The sequence below is a fragment of the Talaromyces stipitatus genome, genomic scaffold, assembly GCF_000003125.1.
Source record: "Talaromyces stipitatus ATCC 10500 scf_1105507295515 genomic scaffold, whole genome shotgun sequence".
NCBI lineage: Eukaryota > Fungi > Ascomycota > Eurotiomycetes > Eurotiales > Trichocomaceae > Talaromyces > Talaromyces stipitatus.
The window spans coordinates 1,619,588-1,641,401 of record NW_002990118.1 but is presented as its reverse complement, the minus strand read 5'-3'; the positions used below and the strand labels follow the sequence as shown (position 1 = coordinate 1,641,401).

The 21,814-nt window shown below is 45.5% G+C and overlaps 8 protein-coding genes across 8 annotated transcripts, besides 1 other annotated feature; 6 read left to right on the top strand and 2 right to left on the bottom strand.

Annotated features, from left to right (window-relative positions):
• Positions 1 to 497: 497 nt before the first annotated feature.
• On the bottom strand, positions 498 to 1,585 carry TSTA_046370 (uncharacterized protein; the record flags this gene model as incomplete). The annotated part of the gene is made up of 2 exons (XM_002485091.1): positions 498 to 1,469; positions 1,526 to 1,585. 2 exons carry the CDS (start codon positions 1,583 to 1,585, stop codon positions 498 to 500), a joined length of 1,032 nt encoding a protein of 343 aa, XP_002485136.1.
• A 1,369-nt stretch (positions 1,586 to 2,954) lies between these two features.
• On the bottom strand, positions 2,955 to 4,614 carry TSTA_046360 (uncharacterized protein; the record flags this gene model as incomplete). Its single annotated transcript, XM_002485090.1, has 4 exons — positions 2,955 to 3,122; positions 3,498 to 3,539; positions 3,652 to 3,995; positions 4,059 to 4,614. 4 exons carry the CDS (start codon positions 4,612 to 4,614, stop codon positions 2,955 to 2,957), a joined length of 1,110 nt encoding a protein of 369 aa, XP_002485135.1.
• A 224-nt stretch (positions 4,615 to 4,838) lies between these two features.
• TSTA_046350 (uncharacterized protein) lies at positions 4,839 to 6,089 on the top strand (the record flags this gene model as incomplete). The annotated part of the gene is made up of 4 exons (XM_002485089.1): positions 4,839 to 4,967; positions 5,014 to 5,333; positions 5,389 to 5,696; positions 5,800 to 6,089. The coding sequence occupies 4 exons, from the start codon at positions 4,839 to 4,841 to the stop codon at positions 5,904 to 5,906; spliced, it is 864 nt and encodes a 287-aa protein (XP_002485134.1). The 3' UTR covers positions 5,907 to 6,089.
• Positions 6,090 to 6,225: 136 nt separating this feature from the next.
• TSTA_046340 (serine/threonine-protein kinase ripk4, putative) lies at positions 6,226 to 7,336 on the top strand (the record flags this gene model as incomplete). The annotated part of the gene is made up of 2 exons (XM_002485088.1): positions 6,226 to 6,262; positions 6,351 to 7,336. The coding sequence occupies 2 exons, from the start codon at positions 6,226 to 6,228 to the stop codon at positions 7,334 to 7,336; spliced, it is 1,023 nt and encodes a 340-aa protein (XP_002485133.1).
• A 555-nt stretch (positions 7,337 to 7,891) lies between these two features.
• TSTA_046330 (uncharacterized protein) lies at positions 7,892 to 9,266 on the top strand (the record flags this gene model as incomplete). The annotated part of the gene is made up of 2 exons (XM_002485087.1): positions 7,892 to 8,477; positions 8,549 to 9,266. The coding sequence occupies exons 1-2, from the start codon at positions 8,095 to 8,097 to the stop codon at positions 9,264 to 9,266; spliced, it is 1,101 nt and encodes a 366-aa protein (XP_002485132.1). The 5' UTR covers positions 7,892 to 8,094.
• Positions 8,203 to 8,223: a microsatellite.
• Positions 9,267 to 10,310: 1,044 nt separating the features above from the next.
• Positions 10,311 to 11,774, top strand: TSTA_046320 (acetamidase/formamidase family protein). The gene is made up of 2 exons (XM_002485086.1): positions 10,311 to 11,008; positions 11,033 to 11,774. The coding sequence occupies exons 1-2, from the start codon at positions 10,618 to 10,620 to the stop codon at positions 11,560 to 11,562; spliced, it is 921 nt and encodes a 306-aa protein (XP_002485131.1). The 5' UTR covers positions 10,311 to 10,617; the 3' UTR covers positions 11,563 to 11,774.
• A 368-nt stretch (positions 11,775 to 12,142) lies between these two features.
• Positions 12,143 to 13,251, top strand: TSTA_046310 (uncharacterized protein; the record flags this gene model as incomplete). The annotated part of the gene is made up of 3 exons (XM_002485085.1): positions 12,143 to 12,221; positions 12,285 to 12,391; positions 12,514 to 13,251. The coding sequence occupies 3 exons, from the start codon at positions 12,143 to 12,145 to the stop codon at positions 13,249 to 13,251; spliced, it is 924 nt and encodes a 307-aa protein (XP_002485130.1).
• A 2,132-nt stretch (positions 13,252 to 15,383) lies between these two features.
• TSTA_046300 (ATP-depentend DNA helicase, putative) lies at positions 15,384 to 18,838 on the top strand (the record flags this gene model as incomplete). Its single annotated transcript, XM_002485084.1, has 4 exons — positions 15,384 to 15,777; positions 15,837 to 18,453; positions 18,712 to 18,785; positions 18,809 to 18,838. Exons 1-4 carry the CDS (start codon positions 15,397 to 15,399, stop codon positions 18,836 to 18,838), a joined length of 3,102 nt encoding a protein of 1,033 aa, XP_002485129.1. The 5' UTR covers positions 15,384 to 15,396.
• Positions 18,839 to 21,814: the final 2,976 nt, after the last annotated feature.

The following is a 21,814-nucleotide window of genomic DNA, read 5'->3' as shown; positions in this document are numbered from 1 at the left end:
TATAGTAATCTACGGCAGAATTCAATGATACCATACCGTAAATCCTTGCCCAGCTCTACAAGCTATCCGAGTTCAAACCTTTTTGTTCGACTCCACACGGTGACACCGGCGCTTGTAAAGTGCAGCGCGCGCACACGAGTATGTAACATCAACACGAGTCTTCTTTGTGGACTGCATGCACGAAACCTGCAATTAGGAAGTTTATTCGAAATCATGTATATTGTTCGAGGTGGGTTGCGAATTCAGCTTCTCGCTAGCCTCGCCTAGAGCGATTGGTGTTGTACGGATGATCGCTTCGAGCGAAGACAAACGCGTTTGAGCGTGTCTGGAGTTTGAATATGCATAGGGTGCAGAAATGTGTGTTTGATAGTCGCATTTTGATTTATACGAAATAGGACCTATGTATATCACTGGTTGAGGTATGTAAATCTTAGGCACATTTTCAATTCAGTGATTATGTCAACTGACAATCTGAGAGCATGATCAATTCATAATCATCAACGCAGCAACCACTTAAGTCCCTCCTCGAAATCCTTCTTCGCTTTCCTTCCCTGCGTCAACATCCCAAATGTATTATAAAATATATGCGGCATGCCGGGATAGATATCCAGCCTCGTTTCATTTCCATGCTCCCTTAGGGTTTGTTCATAAATCAAGACCTCATCGCGCAGAATGTCCATACCACATACCTGAAGATATGTCCGCGGTAAATTTGCATGACCAGTCGGCCATATATAGGGAACAAACATCGGTGACTGGGTATCTCCCGCTGCAGACTCGCGGAAGATCTTGTCAAGCTCAGGGGTCAGGATAGGATCTTGCTTGCAAGCTTCTTGCGTGCGTGAGAGGTACGAATCCTTATGCTTCCAATCCTCTGGAAAATTTTGCAGCGTTTCAGGCGGTAAGGTCATCGGCGCAAGGAGAAAACAACCCGTAATCGGTTTAGCGAGACCTTCATCACGAGCCAAATGAGCCAAAATAGCAGCCATCGAAGCCCCCGCCGAAGAACCACCAATCACAAACCCACTCGACAACGACACCGCAGCAACAGATATCTTAGATTCTGCATGTAATGCAATCCATTGCAATCCATCCCACGCATCATTAATCCCAGCTGGAAACGGGTCCTCAGGACCCTGTCGATACGACGGCGCAAGACAGACTACGCCGAGCGTTTGCACGAGGTTTCGACATGCTGGTGCCGTATCTTCTGGGAATCCGATTGTCCATCCACCACCGTGGTAATATACTACAAGCGGAGAAGCCTTATCCTGCGGATTTGCCGGTCGAAATACTCGTGCACGTAGTTGATGACCGTCTCGAGCTGGGTAGAAAATGTCATATTCGACAACGCCACTGTCTGGGTCCGCGGGTTTGTGTTGGCTTTTCATGTATTCGCGTATTCCGGCTATAATTTTTGCAGGGTCAACTCTAGGGTCTGGTTTTGGGATAATGATGTTCTTCAGTGTCTAATCAATAGTACGTCAATGGGTTTGTCCTAAGCAGAAGCATGTAACGTACGTACTTCGGCGAGTTCGGGATCAATATCCGCCAACTTGAGTCTTTCTTCACGGGTGAATTCCATGTTGCTTTTATTGTGATCAGGCACAGACTAAGAGTCTAAAATAGTTTTTCGTCAGGGATGATGCTAGCGACTATAGCCCTAGAATAACCCTTTTCAGTCGCATCGGAGAATGTCGTTCATCAAAATATACATCTCAGCATTTATACATCATTGTCGCTCATTTATATTCACCGGAGCTCATATACTTCTACATCGTCATGCCTTAATACGGTCAACAACTATGGTGTTTGAACGGATTTCGGAACAACTCAAAGACTTTCCTAAGCGGGAAGTAATTTCCTAATTAGGTAATTTTGCTTCGGCCAACGGTTTTAGTCCCGTTTGAGGCTTCGAACGGATGAATTTGTGTGTCCGATTGTTGGGTTTTTTCTGAATGAGTTGGAGGGATGCTGGCTATAGATGTTCTTGGTTTATTCATGGAGTCTTGGGCGTTTATTGACTGGCTTACCGGTAGGTATGTATCCTAGAGTATCATGTGAGAGTTATTCTTTTACCAAAACTTTAGATTTGAGACTTACGGCCGTGAATTCGTTGAAGTCGACTGACTTGATAGGCCAATTACTACGAGTACATCCTCAGAATCCGACTTGTCTATAACCCTGGAGAGGGAGGTCTGGTGTTCCCGACGAGTTCCCAGATACGCCGTATAGTCATCAATGTCCTCCAAACACGACGCCTGTTCTCTTCCTGATAGCCTTTAGTCGTTAATTCATTTTGCGAATATTCTCTCCGTATGCCTCTACTTAGTTGGGAGAGCTGACTCAAAACAGAAAGTAGAATAGGAACCTGGAAAGAGAGGACCACTATTCTTATTCCTAGGCAGAACTAGATACGCAGAATGAACTCCTGATAACTTTCATTCAGTATCTCGTAGTGGCCTAAAAGAAATAGTATATTATTATTATAATAAGTCTTCCGAAATGATCAATTTTTACCTATACAAGAATGCAAACAACAGTTGCAAGAATAAAACATCAACTACCCCAAGACGTCGAGAATTGTAGGCCTAGAGCAAGAGCAAGTCATAGCACACAGGTAGTAAGATCGTCCGGTGTGGAAGGAAGTCAATCAGCCGTAGTGTAGTCTTCTCAATAAAATATATTGTCGTCTCAAGCGATTGAGGTCCCTAAAATCTAATCTTACTCCCATAATTTTGCGAGTGAGTATCCCAAGTACATGGTTTGTGCGCCGTTTCTGAATATCCTGTCTAATAATCCTTGCATGATCCTTTCTAGGACGAGAAATAGGGAGCGAAGACTGCACAGCATTAATATCTGATACTGAAGTTCGCTTGCAAACTTGGCACCTCGATCCTCCAACGTTAATCGTCTCTAGCGGGATATCATCCCATCCAAACGCGTAGTCTTCCCTACTGAGGTTGTAACTCCTGCTTTGTGCCAGATGAGAGATGGACCGTCTGCTTGTTTTTGTTCCGTGTTTGATCTCTCACATATGAAGAGCCTGTGCCGTCTGTCTTCACTCCGCGCGTTACAGTCAAAGGCCACAAGGTCACCTTGGGGACGGAGTCCATTGGTGGCTACAACTGTTAAGAAGGATATTTGTGTCGTAGGACATCGAACACGAATAAGGTACCCAACGCTGAAATTCAAAGTATCCATGACACATCGTGATAGTAGTTGCATGAAATCAGGCCATATGAGCCTGTGCCGCTCCGATTGAAGAATAGGATAAAACTTGTGTTCGATATGTTGTTTAATAAATCGTAATGCTCGCCCGTAATTGATTTTGAGGACCTGCGCAATTAGAATAAGCTGTCTGTTGCTGTACCGTCCCGCTCCGAATGCGACTGCTATATCGACAGCTGAGGACCAAACACCCCTTGCATACACAATGAGATTCAGGTGTTGATGAACCTATCCTCTATTGCATTGATGTACAGGACTAAGCTTACGAAGAATAGTGCAAGGCCCGACTTGTCTTGCGGTGAGAGATACTGTATGCTTAGAAGCAACCACAGGACCATAAGGTGTCACAGCTTCTAACCCTGGTGCAGATGAAAGCTCATGCCGTTTTGAGCAAAGCACACCTTCGCATGTTAGTCTTACTGCCTCCTCAGTCAAGAGCATCCCGGGCGGAAGCATCAGCCATCGTAAATGTCCAGCAGTCAATGCTGCCTCCAACCACCTCTTCCATGCGCTTTCTCTTGATTCTTTTGGCTGCACAATAATCTCCACCGTCGACGCGGCCATTATACCGTAAACCTCGTCAACAAGTAGAAATGCCTGTCGATTACCGAGCATCTCCAGCACTCGTGTCTGATCTCGTTCGCTATTGCGAGAAGTTGCTGCCGTACGGAAAGCCGCCATACCAGAGAAATGAGAGAAAAGAAGTTCGTACTCGTTAACCAATGATTCTCCTCGAACTGTGCGCTCAATAATGCCAAACTGGTCTCAAAGCCCCGGTATAGTGGTGAAAAGCTCGTCCTTGATCGATATTGGCTCCAAGTCGGAACCAATCCACAGAACGTTCGTGGCGAGGATGTATTCTTGTAGTGTCCACACCCGTGTTCCCCAGGCGGCTTTTGTGAATCGAGACAATATATCCATCGCCCGTACGAGTTTGGTCCGCCCTTCCCCAAATTCCCAGTACTCTCTTGCTTCAGCATTTGTCCATGCTTCCTCCCTCCAAACAGTGAGTGCCTCGTCAAGCTGAATTGTACCATAATCAACTTCTTTTTGCTTTAGATTCAATTCGGTAGTGAGAATAATTAGGACGGCTTTAGCATTGCCAAAGATCTGACTCATAAGCGGGATCTGCTCGTTCATGTCATCGTCGGAGTCTTGGATGATGCAGTAACGATCGACCCAGCTATATTTCACTGGAGTCAACCCTCTTTTTTGGATTGTTTGTGCAAAGGCGTCACCGCCGAATGACCCATTGAGAGGCAATTTCTCCGGAAAGATATTATCTGACCAGGCGTAAGAGATGGCGAGATACGGCGGTGATTTTCCGATTTGGAAAGTTTCAACTGTCCAACTGATCGTATTAATGAGCCTGAATGTCTTCATTCTGCCTTGTAAATATCTACGAAACTAGTGTCGATATCAGAGGTTGCATGTAACTCAGCCTCGTGCCCAGGCGCAGTCAGAGTTCAGCATGAGGCTGAAGCAACCTATCCTATCAATTCGTATTTGGGGGCGGGGCACCCACAACATAATAACACTTATATAAAAGCAGCCTCTTTAATTTTAAAATCTCCATTCTTCATGATCAAGACAAAGTTTCAGAAGCAATGGATCCCCTCTCGCTCACAGCAAGTATTATCGTCGTTCTCGGCCTTGCGTCTGAAACATCAAAAGCACTGCGTACTCTGTACGATTTGCGTCATGCGCCTCGAGAAATTCTGGAGTTGACAAACGAAGTAAATAGAGCAACCTGCATTTCTGTATGATGCTGATGTATCCTAGGTCAGCGAGCTCCAGGCTCTCCTTTGCCTGGTACAGAAAGCCACCGACAGCGCCGTTCAGAATCATCTCTCTGCAGAAGACCAGGTTCTCATCCAACGGCTTATTGAGACTGCTCAAGATCCACTGAAGAAGCTGGAGGGACTGATCGACATGTGCTCTAGCAAGAAAGAGATGTCGAGCGGTTCAGTGGAGAAGAGCAGTTTGCGCTTGAGTGTGTCGTGGTTGAAATTGAAGAACTCAATCAGTAATATACGGAAAAGGTTCCTTAGAGCTCACCGGAATATAGACACAGCTTTGGCTGCGCTGAATAACATTAATAGGTTCGTTCTTGAAGACTGCGTAGATGAATAGTCGCAATTACTAACGTATTTGCAGACAAGCGGACTACAAGGTCATTCTGAACATACATGACCTGGTTTTAACTCAAGCTCAAGCCAGTGAGCATGGTATATCACCAGCCTCTCCGGAAACTGTTCAGAATCTGGAGCAGAAATTCAACGGGATCATATGTGATGTGAACGAAGAGAAAACCGGAGAACTCTTCAAAGAATCAATTCTTCCAGTTCCAGCCGCCAGAAATACGATGACTCGAGAAATCGCCGAAAAGAAATTCGACTCATACTACTCACATGAAGATGAGCCTGGACTATTTGAGAATCATGCTACTATTCGGGCCTCAATAGGTAGAAGGACATGCCAGCGCAGCTGTCTATGCCAATGCCATCTTCGAAAAAACATAGAAAGCCCGCGATGGCTAGTTGATGTGCTTGGTAACCTCTTCTACAGCTACACCGGAACACCTCTACTTCAACTTCGACCATGCAATCACCGAGGATGCCAACAACAAAAGACCGTCTCATGCCAGCTCACATACCATTTTCCGCAGTGGTTGATGAAGAGGACGTTCGCATTCACGGCGAGTGTGCGAAATCTTACAGGATGGTCTGGTTCGTGGTCAATTGGGTTTCCGCGGACGATATCTGCGTCCCATAACGCTTGGAAATGTATTGAGCAAGGGCGACATGAGGAATTCTTACAGATACTAAGGGGTGCAACGATAATGGTTAATGATATGGCTGATGATGATGGAACTTCCTTACTGCTCGTAAGTATATTAGAATTCAGTATAAAGTTGAGACAAGCTAGGATTATTTCAACTATAGTTCGCTCTAAAATTCTGAAGAGACGATGTAGTGGAATTGCTACTAGACCATGGTGCAAATCCACATCTCGTGGACCCCCGAGGAGTGTAAGTTAACAACTCCTCCAAAGCAACAGAATACTCACAAAGCCACTAAGATCGGCATGCGCGTATGCACAATCAAGTTTATTAATAGACCAACCGCCCCAAAAGCCATCCTGGTCTGCCAAAATGGACGATTTAATGACAGAGACAAGCGTCACGGACGACCTCTGCTTCACACCATTGCATCACGTCGTCATTGGGCTCGAAAAAGCCGATGTATATCAGCAATTGAGACTGAACAACAATTGCATCAACATCCCCGACTCATTAGGCAGGTCGCCTCTGCATTGGGCAGTTATTCAGGGAAACACGAGCATTATTGCAGCGCTTCTCGAACATGGAGCGTTCCCAGGTTCTAGGGACAAGGAACAAATGACTCCCTTGCATGAAGTGTGTCGGGCACCGCAATCAAGCCAGGCGGCTTGTGCTCGGCTTCTTATTGATTCTGGAGCTGATGTTGATGCGAGGGATTCTTGGGGGAGAACGGCGCTTCGAATTGCGGTTGGATTTACCAATACTAGCCCCGATCTCATCGAAATTCTGCTGGAAGAAGGAGCGGATGTTAACGACAGCGATATCTACGGCCAGACGCCGTTATTAAAGTCCATTCGTGCACAATCATGCATCATGGAACTGCTATTGAAACATGGAGCTAGTACTGAAGCAACAGATATATATGGCAATACGCCTCTCTCAGAAGCCATATACAGAAATAGTGCCGAGCAACTGAATCTACTTATGAAATACGGCTCAAAGACAAACCAGCTTTTAGATCTTCAACCGGGGCGTCGTGCTCGTGAGGGCCGTATCAATATCCTGCATTTTACCGCTTGGTATGGAGGAATTGAGGTTATGCGAGCTCTCGAGAGTAGTGAGCAGTACCTGTGTCGGTCTCCGGATCCTATAGATGACTTTGTGCAATACAAAGAGGTTAGATTGGCTCACGGCCTAGGTGTTGGGAAGGAAGAATACGAGGCGTTTGTTCACTTGTTGTCTACTGTGAAGTACTCGTGTGAAGGTGGTGACGAAGACGAAAAGGATGACCCTGAAGGAAGCGTCGGTAGTAGTTGCTTTTAGTCTTAACTCTAGGTCGCCATGCATAGGCTTTCTATGTATAGACTCGTCTGTGTATAGCTAAATCCACAGGTAGTCTTCATCAATACCCTAATCGTTTCATAGATCAAGATCCTAACCCTAACCCTTACAAGTCTCTAATTGGCTGGATCGACATCATGCGGCTGACTCTTTGTCGATTCGGACGTGGGTAAGCTTAGCCGATCTCCACAGTAGTATTTTTGGCTGCCAAGAGCCTCTTTGGCCCCATCTTATGATTGATCCTGGGGTGCGGGAAATAGGAGAAGCTTGTCGAGTTTTAACTAGGAGACTTAGAACACCACATGGTCTGCTTACTGTAAAAGCAGTTCTCTCATTTAACGATATAATATTCTGGACGAATACGGAGTGTGGGTGGACAGATCGGACCAGAAAAAAAAGAAAGTGGGTCGATTCAAGAAAGTCACGTGAAGCGCTAGCTCTCTTCTTGAACAACCAACCAGACGACGTGGCTGATGGCTTGGCAGTCGTAAGGTGAAACAACATGCCAGCATGCAGAGACCATCAAGCTCAAACATTATTCATGATTTCTTTGGCTAGATATCAGAGTAACACAGTATCGAAAAAGTGCGACAGTATTAGAAAACTACGACATATCGCTGATGGAGATTCGTCGAGGCATGTGTGACTTGACAATAGCTTGAACAATCGATCGACGAACATCTTTGTTCAGCCGCCCGCAAGGCTGCGCTGAAGGAAAACAGCTTGGGATTCCAAACAATATGCCACAGGGATTCACCAGACGAGCGATTGGCGCTTTATTAACCGCTACTGCTCTGTTATTAATATGGAGGATATCAAATTATGATGTTGTGACTTCTTTATCTCCATCGTCGTCGTCGTCGTCGTCGGCGAATAATCAGCTCAGCAAATCCGGCGGAAACCCGCGACGAATCGCCAAAGTGTCGATGTTATACGGAAATCCGAATCCATTATATGAACGCGCACTTCGAAGTCATGAGCGGCACGCGCAACGATGGGGGTATCCCATGTATGTGTTAGAGGAGGATATCTCAGAAGGGTTTTGGAATAAGCCGAGTTATGTGTTGTCGCTTGTTATCCAGGAGCTTGCGAAACCTCCTACAAAACGGTGTGAATGGCTGATGTGAGTTTCCAGAGCCCCTCTTGTCTTGCTCTACAGACCTTTACAGGTGCACTATACTAACGATGATATAGGTGGGTTGACGCCGACTCGATAATAATCAATCCTGCAATCCCCGCCGATATTTTTCTCCCTCCTTCCGACCTCTCCGAGATCCACTTCGTAGCCTCAAAAGACCAGAACGGTCTGAATACTGGCATTGTTTTCTTTCATGTCCACCCCTGGACGGTCAGCATGCTAGTTGAAACCCTCGCACACCCTCTCTACCTCCCTGATATCGACCTCGGCCGTTCCGCGGACCAAGAAGCAATGGCTCGCATAATGGCCAAACAAACCGGTGGCCCCGAAGGTCAAGGATATGCTGCTGGCATGGCGTACCTCCCACGACCATGGATCAACACCTACGAATGGCACCACGCCTACGAAGGGAAGAAAGGAGACATGCTCGTCCATTTCCCGGGTTTGGAGGACGATCGCTGGCCTCATATGGCGAATTGGTTAGATATTGTAGAAAAGACACCGCTTGAATGGGAGGTACCCTTGAAAGAATCCGGATACGACGAGCTCACTCGGGTGTTTTGGGCTAAGTTCCGTGCCGCCCGAGATCTGGCCAATAGTGTCCAGGAAGATATCTGGCTCGAGCCGGCCGGCTCGTCGACGTCCATGCGGCAGGCAGCCGTGAATAATGTGCGACTGGCACTACAGCAACACGCCGATGAGCCGGAGGTTCTTCAGCAGCAGGTTGCTGAGCTTAAGGCGGCGGTTAAAGAAGAAACATCTGGGCGTTCATGATCAGCAGTCATTCTCTAGGAGTTTTCTTTTTGTCGTCTTATTTCTTGGGTTTGGTATCTTCAACATCGGATTCATTTATTAAAGGCTAATATTATACCAATATATCTCTCTGCATGGAATTGATGAGAGCCCACTGGCATATATCCGACTATTATATGGCAAATCTCACTCTCACCACCATGTAACTTTCTGAACAAGGATCTTGCCTGCTCCAGGTAACAGTAGCACGTAAGCTATACGACAACTCAATTATAAAGGATTGGGTTGCAATTCGTTCGCTACAAATTTACCAGTTAAGCCTAGCCAGATCTGGCCGACGTCGGAGCTGTTGTTTGCCTTGTTGCCTGGACTTCAGTGAGCCGATAAGATAAGGCCCCAACTTTTCTTTCAGTTTATCACAGCATAGCTCACTGAAACGGCTTCAACATGTTGGAGGTATGATTCAATAGTGATCTCTGTAGAGCGACTGTAAGTTAGTGCTGACATAGTAGTATATGCTAAGTAGCATCAAACGACGATCGATTTGAATGAATGCTTGATCTCAACTTTGCGCATTGACACATGATTCTCGTATGTCCCGGACTTTAGGGTCTACTCCGGATATCATGACTTTTGATAGTTTTTGACCAATCACACTCTCCAGATGGTATCAGATCAGATGTAACATGTGACGGCAACGTCACTTGCTGATCGGATCTGCTTGGAAGCTACAACGTATTCGTCGTTTAACGTATCTTTCCGAGAGAGGAAGGAGAACAACGTTGACCTGTTCTATAATACAGAAAGGATGTTGCTGCCTGAGTCACGAAGGAAACGGATGGATCCGAGAACGGCTGGACTGTGCACAGCCCTAGACCAGAACAGGAAGGAGCTTAACAGCGTCCGACAGTCCAGACTCAAACAGGCAGCTGACTTTTGTGCCTCTTCAACTTTCTTGTTCGAGTATTTCCTCCGGCCGCTCACTCTTCACTGCGAAACCGGTACGCATCCTTCTTCTCCAGCTCTCTCTTTTTCTTGCTCTCCTGGTTGCCGTGTGATTTGGTTCTCTCTTTTGCGAGTGACTCACTCTCGAAGGAAGGATGTTCGGTTTGTCCAGTCGGAGACCGCTTTTCCTTTTTCTATCATGCAGCCATGAGTTCCGATGAAAGGGGATGATTTATTGATTATAACACAACCTTCCTTCCTGTCATACCTCCTACGTCTTTCCAGGCAACAGTCGAAATACTTTGATACACCCCATCGTCCATACCTTTCGACAATGACTTGATGGTTGGATCGCAGTCCGTGTGATACGTATATCCATTGCATCCAAACACAGACATAAATATTCTCAGCCACGAGGTTTGCAACCATGTTTGCCAACGGTCACGTCCACAGCCATCACAAACACCTCAAATGGTCCAACAGACAACCCCCCGTCCTGACTGTCTCGTCCGGCGATGTCGTCACCTTTGACCTGATCGACAGCAGCAACGGCCAAATCACGATTGACTCCGATACTTCTTCACTCAATTCCTTCCAGTTAGAGCTTGCCGATCCCGCTGTCGGTCCTGTGTACGTCCGCGATGCCGAACCAGGCGACGCGCTCAAAGTCGAGGTCTTGTTCTTGGAAATGGGGAACTGGGGATGGACAGCCGTCGTTCCGGGGTTCGGTCTTTTGGCGGATGATTATACGCAGCCTGATTTGAAGATATGGAAATTCGACCCGGAGGCTGGTTACGCCGAGTTGAAACCCGGGGTGCGTGTGCCTTTGCGACCGTTTCTAGGGATAATGGGTCTTGCGCCGGGTGCGGATGGGGAGTTCTCTACCATTCCGCCCACGGTAGTTGGAGGAAATATCGACTGTCGTGATATGGTGGCTGGTTCGGCACTTTATCTACCTGTTCAGGTACCAGGGGCATTGTTCAGTTGTGGCGATGGCCATGCGGCACAAGGCCATGGAGAAGTCTGCGGAACAGCCATTGAGACGAATATGAAGGCAAAGATACGACTGACGGTGTGCAAAAACTACCCTTGGGTTCAGTCACCACACTTGCAGCTCCCTCCTCAACCGCCTGCACCGTCCGCATTTCCTGATAAAGGACATTATGCAACTATGGGATTGGACGCAGATATGTTGCAAGCCACTCGTAAAGCAACGCGTGCCATGGTTGAATGGTTGGTAGCTACCAAAGGACTTACTCGGACGGAAGCATATATCTTGGCTAGTGTTGCTGGGGATCTCAAACTTGCAGAGGTGGTTGATATGCCTAACTTTGCAGTTACCATGAGCATGCCGGTGAACATTTTTTCTTAGTCTATCTCTCGAGACGATATATGTCGCGCGAGAGGATTTTTATACTTGTTTGGTGTTGGTGGAAGTTTCACGCATTATTCATATCTGGTGTTTATTTGACTGTTTCTCGCCTGGAAGGTTCTTTGCATTTCCCGTCTGCTTTCAAGCGAATGTACATATCTATTTCTGGTGGCAATATCTATTTCATGACACTCAATTCATACTCTTAATCACTTATCTTAGCCCTGAATCTCCAATGCATTCATAGCAACGTTCTCATCTGGCAATATGACCCCAGCAAGTCAGTGACTTCCGGTTCCAAAGTTGGATGTTTCTTAGCTGTTTTGATATGAGAGAGTACTGCTAGTTGTTGAAATTTTTCTGGGAATGTCGTGAAAACACGGGTTTGGTCGACTCCCGAAATCCGATGTTGGTAGCGAAGTACTGCAGTGACTCTGTTAACTCGTTAATTAGAACTTGTTTGTCACCGTCCATTTTAGCCTGTCTCTTCACATTTTACTGTTGAAGCTTACTGGTTATTGACCCCTGTAGGAATTGGGGATCACTTTTAAGTCTTTATACTCACGCTGAGGCCAAAGAAATGTCCGATTTAGACACCCTTCTTGCCGAATATACAAATAAAGAGAACCTCGAAAGTTCACGGCGTGATATGCAAAGTCGTGGATAGAGGTTCATCCTTCTTCCAAATTAGTTGCTTATCAAACTAACTGCTCGAATTAAAGGAAACGACATAAACAGCAAAGTATCGAAAAAGGGGCTTATCGAAAATCTCGATGAGCCGCTCACCGATATTCTGCCGGAGTTTGATGGGATACAGATCTTGATAGATGTATGTGATTGAGTCGGAACCGCTAGAGTTTGTATATAAGCAGAGTAAGGAAGCGATTACGGCAAGGCATTTACTTACACATATCTCTGGTATGGGGTATCGGTTTACGCGTCGATTACTAGCCAAAAGAGCGGAGTATCAAGACAAGTTTCGCGGTGGACGGACGTTCCGTGTTATATAATCTGCCCCTTATCTTCCAGCATGGGAATGGTTGGTGGTACGGGTGTAGTCTTGACTGGGCCGGTGTTGTTATCAGTCGTTTACGCCATGGGACGTCATTGGAAGATTACTTCGTTGAGTACATATGGAAGAAGCTCGGGCTTTCTGCCCCGTTTCCCAGATTCAATATTTCGCGGTATCCGGAGTATAAGGCGAGGACATTACATGGTGTTCGTCGTACGGTAGTCGATGACGGGATTAAGCTAGTTTCCTGCGATACGTGGGCATTTGATAATCCCGAAGATCGGGATGACGGCAGTGGACTGTCGTCAACAACAAGGGACTTTGTCGCTGTTCTCGCGGATTTGGTTTCGAGCCCACCTCGACTCCTGAAACTCGAGACCCTGACGGAGATGTTTACACCACAACTTTTTAGCGATGGACCTGGGGTACGAATGCTGCTAGATTTGAGAGTGGCATGGGATAACTTCGCTGGACCTATATCAGCGGAAAATGTCAATCACGGTCTAAGTGGTTTATTGTGTACGGGACCTGTACCTGAGATCAAGCAACCGGGAAATATGCTTGTATGGGGCAGAGCTACAAATGCTATTTGGTGGGCGAATAAGGGGTTGGGCGTTGCAGAGTTTTTGCGACTCAGCAAACGCCGTTTGGGAATGAGACGGTTAATACGTTGTTGAATGCTTGGAAGAAGGATTTTTGGAAGGGGTATGAAGCGGGCAGTAGATGAAGAGTTGGTTCATATATAGGGTTGTTTCTTTCTCTATAGAACTTGTTTAGCGTGCTTGATCGGGTTGTGTTCTGGAATAGAAGTTATCATGCCAGGAGGAAGCCCCTGGGGTTAGGGCTTATACCAACATTTAATGGGATGCGATTGGCGCATCCGAAGTACAACAAAGCATTTCAGCTTCAATGAGATACCCCACCTTCGTTGTCAAGCATCACCTTCATCACACTCTAAAAGAACGACACGTAGTATGATAATACGCTGTAGTGTTGAAACGCTACAAAGTTTGATGACCTTGCGTTCCTCACCCTTCGGTTCTTTCTCTTGACGGCATCTCTCACATGCTGAGCCTGAGGAACATATACCATTTTACCCGGTCCTATATTTGAATATGAATGGAGTCAGACATGGACTCCCTACCGAAATCTATGATCTTGTAAGATTCTTGACAACACCGGGGTATATCTATGACTGATTGCAATCCTGTACAGATCACATTCCACGTCGAGAATGAAGAAAATACCCAAAGACAGAATTGGCAAAATGATGCTGAGCATTACAGCCTGATAGGCACCAGGACTCGACAGAGACTGGCCAATTTACGCCTGGTCAGCAAGGTTTTCTACTATCGTGTCTCGCCACGGCTGTTTCGACATATTGATGTGAGGCTGAACCCGTCTCTAACCAGCTCACCGTTGTCTCGACTAGAAGAAATATCCAAAAGCCAATATGCCAAGCACGTGCGTCAAGTTGATTTTGGCTTCGATCACATTTCGCAAGGCATTGTCGATAAAGTGTATCTGCAAGAGCTCGCGAGACTGCTGACACCATGCTTGGCTCGATTCAATAACATCCTGGGAGCACTTGGATTCTTCGAGCCTCCCGCTTCTTTTCTATTTCCTCAAGCCAGGTTATACGTTAGTATCATCGCTCAACTGTTTCGAAACCTACCATTTCCGAGTCTCGAGGAACTCAAGCTTCATTTTCCGCTTGCTTACGATTTTGGAAAATTATTTCGTCCATCAAATCAACAGCCCATCATGAATATCCCACTCCATCGGCTTCGACATTTTGATCTGTCGGTCTGTGAATCTACAGATGGACAAAGATACCAGTATGAAGTTAGCCATATACAAGCTGTTCACAGCAATCGGCTATTTCAACCCTTTGTCTTCAGAATGATCCAGCCTGCAGCCAACCTACAAAGCCTGTCCATACGCAGCAAGGAAATATGAACCTTGACTCCAACGAATTATCTCCTTCTCTTCGACGCCTCCAATCCCTTAGTTTGTCTAATGTTTCTATTTCATCAGACAAGCTCTTTTCACTCCTCAGTGCGAATCAACCTGGAGAGTCAAATATAAGACATCTCAACTTTGACCACGTCATATTAACCTCGGGAACATGGTATCGCGCTCTCCTGGAAATGTGTAAATTACTGCCGTTCCTCATCGGCTTCAGGTTTAATTCTAGTGGCTATTTTCCCGGACCTCCAGGTACTGGGCTGATGCAGCAGGAATGGGTGATTATCACACGCAGTAATGAAATTGAGCAGCACTTGGATTTTGCCGCACTTGGTCACTTGCAACGGTTCGTGAATGAGAATAGGGTCAAAGCAGGACTGGTACCTTCTTCGGAGGAAGATTATGGGTATCTTGGAGCACGGCCCCTGGAAGATCATATACTAAATACCGGATCTTCACATTAATATATCTCTCGATCTTTACTATTGCCTACCATGCTTATCCTATCATAGCACCGTTTTCTAATATTGAGGCATGTAGTGGCTAAATTGAGGCTTCTATATTGGATACTCGTCGACGAGTTTTCTGTTATGCCACATTGCTTAGTACACCAATTTTGTCAAATATTGCGTCTATAGATCAAATTATCTGAAGACTTGTAGCTTAATCCACTGAGACTCTTATTATGGCAGTAGGCCTGCCTTTTGATATAGATATAGGGTTAGGGTTGATACAACAATCAAGCTCATGTGGGGCAGCACTTAACGCGGATCGCATCTGTTTACTTGCTCCACTACGATTTGAGATGCAACATCTACGACCATCAAACATCCTTCGACAGTTGTTTTGTCCAAATGGACATCGACCCAATCCTCAATGGACTAAACGCTGCCCAAAGAACAGCAGTCACAAGTCCAACCTCAGTTCTCCAGGTCCTTGCACCCCCCGGCTCCGGCAAAACCAAGACCCTAACCGCACGCGTCGCGTACTTGCTATCCTCAAAGCACCATGGATTCCGGCCTCAAGACGTCATATGTTGTACGTTCACGATTAAGGCGAGCCGTGAAATGCGCGAGAGACTGTCGCATTTGATAGGTGATCAGGTAGTTTCGAAACTCGTCCTAGGCACTTTCCACTCGATCTGTCGGCGATATCTGGTAGCGTATGGGCATTTGATTGGGCTGAAGAAGGGGTTTGGCATTGCGGATAGCAATGACAGTTTAACAATTATCAAAGTTTGTATCATTCTTGACCAGCGATTGTGAGAGTGAATGCTTACGGTGTTGTGATTAAGAGAATCATCAAACGCTTGAACCTCAATATACAGCCCAACCCAGCACGATCGCGAATATCGAGTCAAAAAGCACAGGGAATTTGTTGGCAGGACCTCGACAATGCACGCCACTCAAAAAATGTGGAACAACAAGAATTCGTACAGGTCTATCGCGAATATGAAGCTGCGTTGGCAAGCTCGAATCTGCTCGACTATGACGATCTCCTCTTACGTTGCGTTGATCTCTTACGAAAACATCCGCAGTGCGTGTCGAATGTGCAGGCTGTACTTGTTGATGAGTTTCAAGACACGAATGCCATTCAATACGAGCTGATGAATCTATTTGCTGCCCAGAATAGAAGGATAACCATCGTCGGCGATCCAGATCAAAGCATCTATGGATTCCGATCTGCAGAAACAAAAAACTTGGAGCGCATGCAGAGACGATATCCTAATACCTCTGTGGTCTTGCTGGAGAATAATTACCGATCTTCAGGTTCGATTCTGCGATCAGCTCAGCAGGTCATTGAGCAGGATGCAGCTCGACCGGTTAAGAAGCTCCATCCGACACATGGAATTGGCACTATGCCAGTTCTACGAAAATTACCCACAGCAGCTGCAGAAGCGCAATGGATGGTGGCGGAGATCAGAAGGTGTATTACATTGACGGGCCAGTTGTTGAAGCCGTCTGATTTTGCGATTTTACTCCGCTCAGCCGCTCTGTCGCGACAAATTGAGTCCGAGTTGGGGAAACAGGGAGTGCCCTATCGCATGGTTGGGGGATCCAGATTCTTCGATAGAGTTGAGATTCGACTTCTACTTGATTATCTTCGTGTGATCAGTCATCCTGAGAATAATGATGCCCTTGCTCGAATCATAAATGTTCCTACGAGAAAGATTGGGGATGAAACATTGAAAAATTTGACTGTGGGTGCCGAAAGTGCAAAACTATCGCTGTGGAGCTTTATCAAAGATGTGGTGCAAGGTCGTAGGTCTTGCCAGAAGAGTCTTTCCAGACCTGCCAATATCGGGCTGTCAACGTTGGTTGGTCTGATCGAGGCAGCAAGGCAAAAACTGCACGATTGCGTGGATGAATCTTCTCCCAGGACCTTGCTCGAGTTTGTCATTAGTAAACTGGGATTCCGGGAATACCTTACTGCTACTTATCCTTTAGACGAAGAGAACAGATGGGCGAATGTGGAAGAATTTTTAGCGCAAGCCGGCGATTCATCGGCGTCTTACTCTCAGCAGGACGACGTTCTTCCCGAAATCGAGGGCTTAGAACAGCATCAAGGCCATATAGGAGAGGAAGCACTGTCGCGATTTCTCGCCAATGTAGCGTTGTCAACAGAAGTCACGACGGAACAAGGTGATCAGCCACAGGAGAAAGTAACCATCTCCACAATCCATGCAGCTAAAGGATTAGAATGGCCTGTCGTGTTTGTCGCCGCTGTCTATGAAGGGATCATACCGCATTCCAGAGCTGAAGATAGTGACGAGGAGAGACGACTACTTTATGTAGCTATGACGAGAGCGCAGGCGCTTTTGTATCTTAGTCTCCCGCGTCGTGATTCTAAGAATGGTGAAGAGACGAGGCCCAGCTCGTTTTTGCCTCCTAGTATAGCTGAAACTAAGTTCCGTGCTGTCGGACCGAAGTTCGTTGACAAGACTATCTTCGGCATCGCTGATATTCTTGGCCGCGAGCATCCGTCTCAAGAGGCGATAATCACAGGTTTACAGTCCGGATTACCTAGTCTTAACGACGACCTCTGGACGCACAATGACGAGTATACCGGTGATAAAGCTATGAGATGGGATGGATCGCAAGTGTTGTCATCACTTGATGGCCGTGGTCAAGCACAAGAACATTCGGCCAAGCGTCGACGACTAAATGATCGGACTGTTACAGATTCTGCAGGTTCAACATCAGCATCAGGGTTTATTACAACGACGTCCTATACGATGAACAACGCTTCCGGGTATTCAGTATCGAGTAGCACAATGTCAATGGGATTTTCAACTGCAAGACAACATATGGAAACAGCGCCGCCTGCTCCTATTCACAACGACCCAGTCCGTCCTATACAGAAGAAGGCAATCACTTCTACGTCTCGCAAGAGTGCATCCGCACCTCCGGGGCAAGGGCTATTGCCCAGCTATTTCGGCATCAAAAATACGAAAGGGCAAACCACACTGGCTCATACTTTGAATGAGGATAAGAGGAACTCGCTCGTGCAAGTGAACTGTGAACCGCCCGCTATCATAAACTCCATTGCTATGGACACTCAAAAAATGAGCGCCGGAAACTATCGTATTCAACCCCAGCGATATAAACCACCACGCCCTGTCCCACTATCTGCCAAAGATACCAACCCTTATACGTGGTTACCACAATCGGACAAATCCTCGCCTCAATCAAAATCAACATCTGCATCTACATCAATAGGAGATACGAAAAATCCTAGCAATGCAATCAGTAACCGCCCAGCAACCACGTTCCATACGACAACAACAATGATGAAAACCACTATGAATCAACTTTTATCCAATGAAAATTCTGGTGGATATGGTGTTTCTATGGGACGGAAAACATTGGGTGTACGCCGGAGTCTAAACAATGGTTGGGCAGAGAGGATGAGTAGGGTTAATCAGCAGAATCATTCTAAGTAGATCCTATTAGGTTGGAGATAGGAATTCTGCGGAGTGAATTAACCATCACATGAGAAATGATAGTGGGTGCCTGAGGGATCAAGGCACGTGGTCATGTCAAACCCTAATTTCAGCCTCTTTGTGAAAAGTGAGTTATACAACAAAAAAACTTGGCGGGCACCTTCATTGTCAAATACATCAAGGTGTGCATCTGTTAGATAGTTCATTATTTGATCCGTATTTACAGATTATCTTGACATCGACTTTCAATATACTGCTGTTAAGAGTATTGCCACTGTGCTAGGAAGACGCCGTGGCCGAGTATGTCTCCATTATCGTTTCAGGATGCATTCCAACATGATATCAATAACTGAACTTCTTTCCATCTCCACCTGCAGTAAATTCAAAGAAACAGGAGCATTAAGTATAATAAACAAGTATTCCACTGTTTGTCTTCGTACTGAATCGCACTTTGCAAATTGCCACTCCTGAGACCTGCCAGAACGCCGATTTAACTAAGTAAAATTCCATGTAAGAGCGAATCTTCGAGAATATCGGACTTTCAGCTAAAGCCAGGCTGTGGTAGGCGCCATTCTATCTAGGTACCTGAGCGAGAGATTGGCAAAATGCATCCCACTTCCACTTCTCTCCCTGAGCATATATATTTCCACCGTAGAAGCTCCACTAAGTCCACTTTGTCCACACGTGGATCAGGGATAGCGTCCATACATTTGTTCTCCAAACATTGGCATACATACTGTCGCTCTCTATATTGATAATATGTGGATTAGCAATCAAGGGCAACTTAAATGTATTCCAATACCAATCTCACTCTCAGATATATAAGTTTGTTCCGTAAAGGAGAACCTGCAGCAAACCAATGACAAGATAAGGCGGCCGGTACTAGTTATCATAACACAACCACCTGACAGGTTACTGCCTCCTCCATGGTCAAGAAACACCTTAATCCCTCCACATTACAGTACACAACGAATATTAGCAATTTCTACCAAAACATATATTTATCAAGTAAGAAAAAAGGGGCTTTATTTTGATTGTCTGTCTCGATTGCCAGTAACCATCACTCTATAAGAATAAAGAATTTGTTAGATTGAGTTTGATCAATTCTGAGCTGTATTTATGCCTAACTCCATACACATTTGTCCTTTTTTGAATCGTTGTTTTCTTTTACACGGATAACTAGGTCCTCTCTAACACATAACCAGCGTGAGAAAAAAAACTCAAAAGTGAAACGAGAGTCCTTGCTATTAGGGATAGTTCAATGTGAAGTAATATAATGATGGTTGTGGACCAGGTTTTACTCATACCTAGACAAAGTTAGTAATATCTTGTTGAACCCATAGCTACACAATGACTTATATTCAGAATAGGAAACACAGAGAAAGAGAAAATGAAATACGTTTATTCAATATGGGAATGGCAAAGTGTCCTGAAACCACTCCTTATGTCAAAGAGCTTTCAGTAGAGAGTATGAATTACTGTTTGATGAAAAGCAAGTAGATGCCCTAGGCATAGTATATATAGTTAGGTGGAACTGCTTCTTTCCTAATCTCCTACTCTCAATCACCAATTTGCAACATTTTTTGATACTCTCAAGACACATACGGTCTCAGAGAACTTACAAATGGCACAAGTTCATCAGAATGGCACCCGTCCGACCGAGACAGGAGCTACATATGATCCTCAACGGGCTCTAACAGGGGATAATGAACACGGGAAGCTCTTCGATATTCAAGAGAATATCTTATTCGAGCGATTATCACGCGGAAAGGATAGAAACTTCACTGTTTGAGAGCGTGGGCTGAAAAAGTGTTAAATAGATACTACTCACCTCGAAATCATTATCGACATATGAATACCTTTTGATCGAACCAATAGAGATACCCAATCATTAGTCAATTTTGCAGAGGAATTCTCTGTGCAAGAATATCTCAAAATGCCGCAAGCGAACCAAATGATAGTTGGGAACGATGACGGTCTCAGGCCTCATAGATAGGTTACGAGCCATGGAGAGCCAGATCTCAGGTTGCAACAATCTCATTCCGATTTCCAGCAGTCTCATTCAAAACTGGAAAGGAAAATTGCATTACTGTACCGAGAAGAAATGCGATTACATGTAGCTGAATTGGAGAGATTAGGCCATACAGTGTTTGATGAACGCACCACTAGAAACCTCGCTGTTCATGGGGGAAATATAAGGTTACATGATGAAGTGCTTCGTTTTCTGGAAGAGCTGGAGCTGCACAGATTAGAGAATGCATCTGAATGTTTCACAGAACGATCCGGCATTTCCTGAAGCGACTATCATGATCTCCGGATTGCTACTGCCCCGGACGCAGTTATCGACCCAACGTGTTGACGAAATTATCAAAGAGATAACCGAGCCAAAACACAAGTCCTTTCTCAAACGCAAGCGTAATCTTTGCTCTTAGAGATGAAATAGACTGTACCGTTGATTATCAGCTCGAGACTTTTATATCAGTCAGTTCTTATGTTTGCTGGTAATGCATGTGGCACGTACCTAGCTACCAAGGAAAAACAAATCATGTTCCTCGTTCGAAATACCGTAAACTGCGTTATGTGATGATTGTGAATGGGGGATTCACGCTTCTGGAATAGACAAATTATACTTGAACCTTAGGTAGCGGACTACAGTAGAACCTGGCTATAACGAAAGGAAGGCCTCTCCACATCTATACTAATCTCAAATTGGATTAATTTAGTATGAAACTAAAAAGCACCTTAATCATTAATACTAAAATAGGATGAGATGCTAAAGTGGCCTTCATGTCCAAATCAAATTCGCTTCTAGATATTTCTTACTCTCCAACCACCTTGGCCAAAAGGTGCACCATTACTAGTTGATCTAAGAGCAAGAATCACGTGGTGTGAGGTGAGATTCCCAAGATATAATGACTTAGACCTGAGTCTCCTTCTGTTCGTTATAGCCAGTGCCTAGAGTGAGAACACTTCCATGAATCTTTTCATAATCCGATATTCCGCGAACCACAGTCTATCAAGCTTAGATTAACCTCGATAATTGCCCTGAGTACTTGAATCCTATTGCGTTTGAAGAAATTATTCAGAGAATTGACCTTAATCAAAACTGATCCCAGATAATTAGCCTACGGTTAGGAAATCTCCTTCTTCAGCGGTTCTATACCCTAGGGTACTACAAACTTGTTCCTAGTCAAATTAAGAGTTGAAGATTCGCTCCTCTGCCTGTATTCGGCATTTATAGCTTGGATTAGAAGTAAAAATCCGGCACTAGTCATACATGTACCTGCAGTGCGACATAACAGGGCCGTCACGAGGCTTTTCAATTCGCG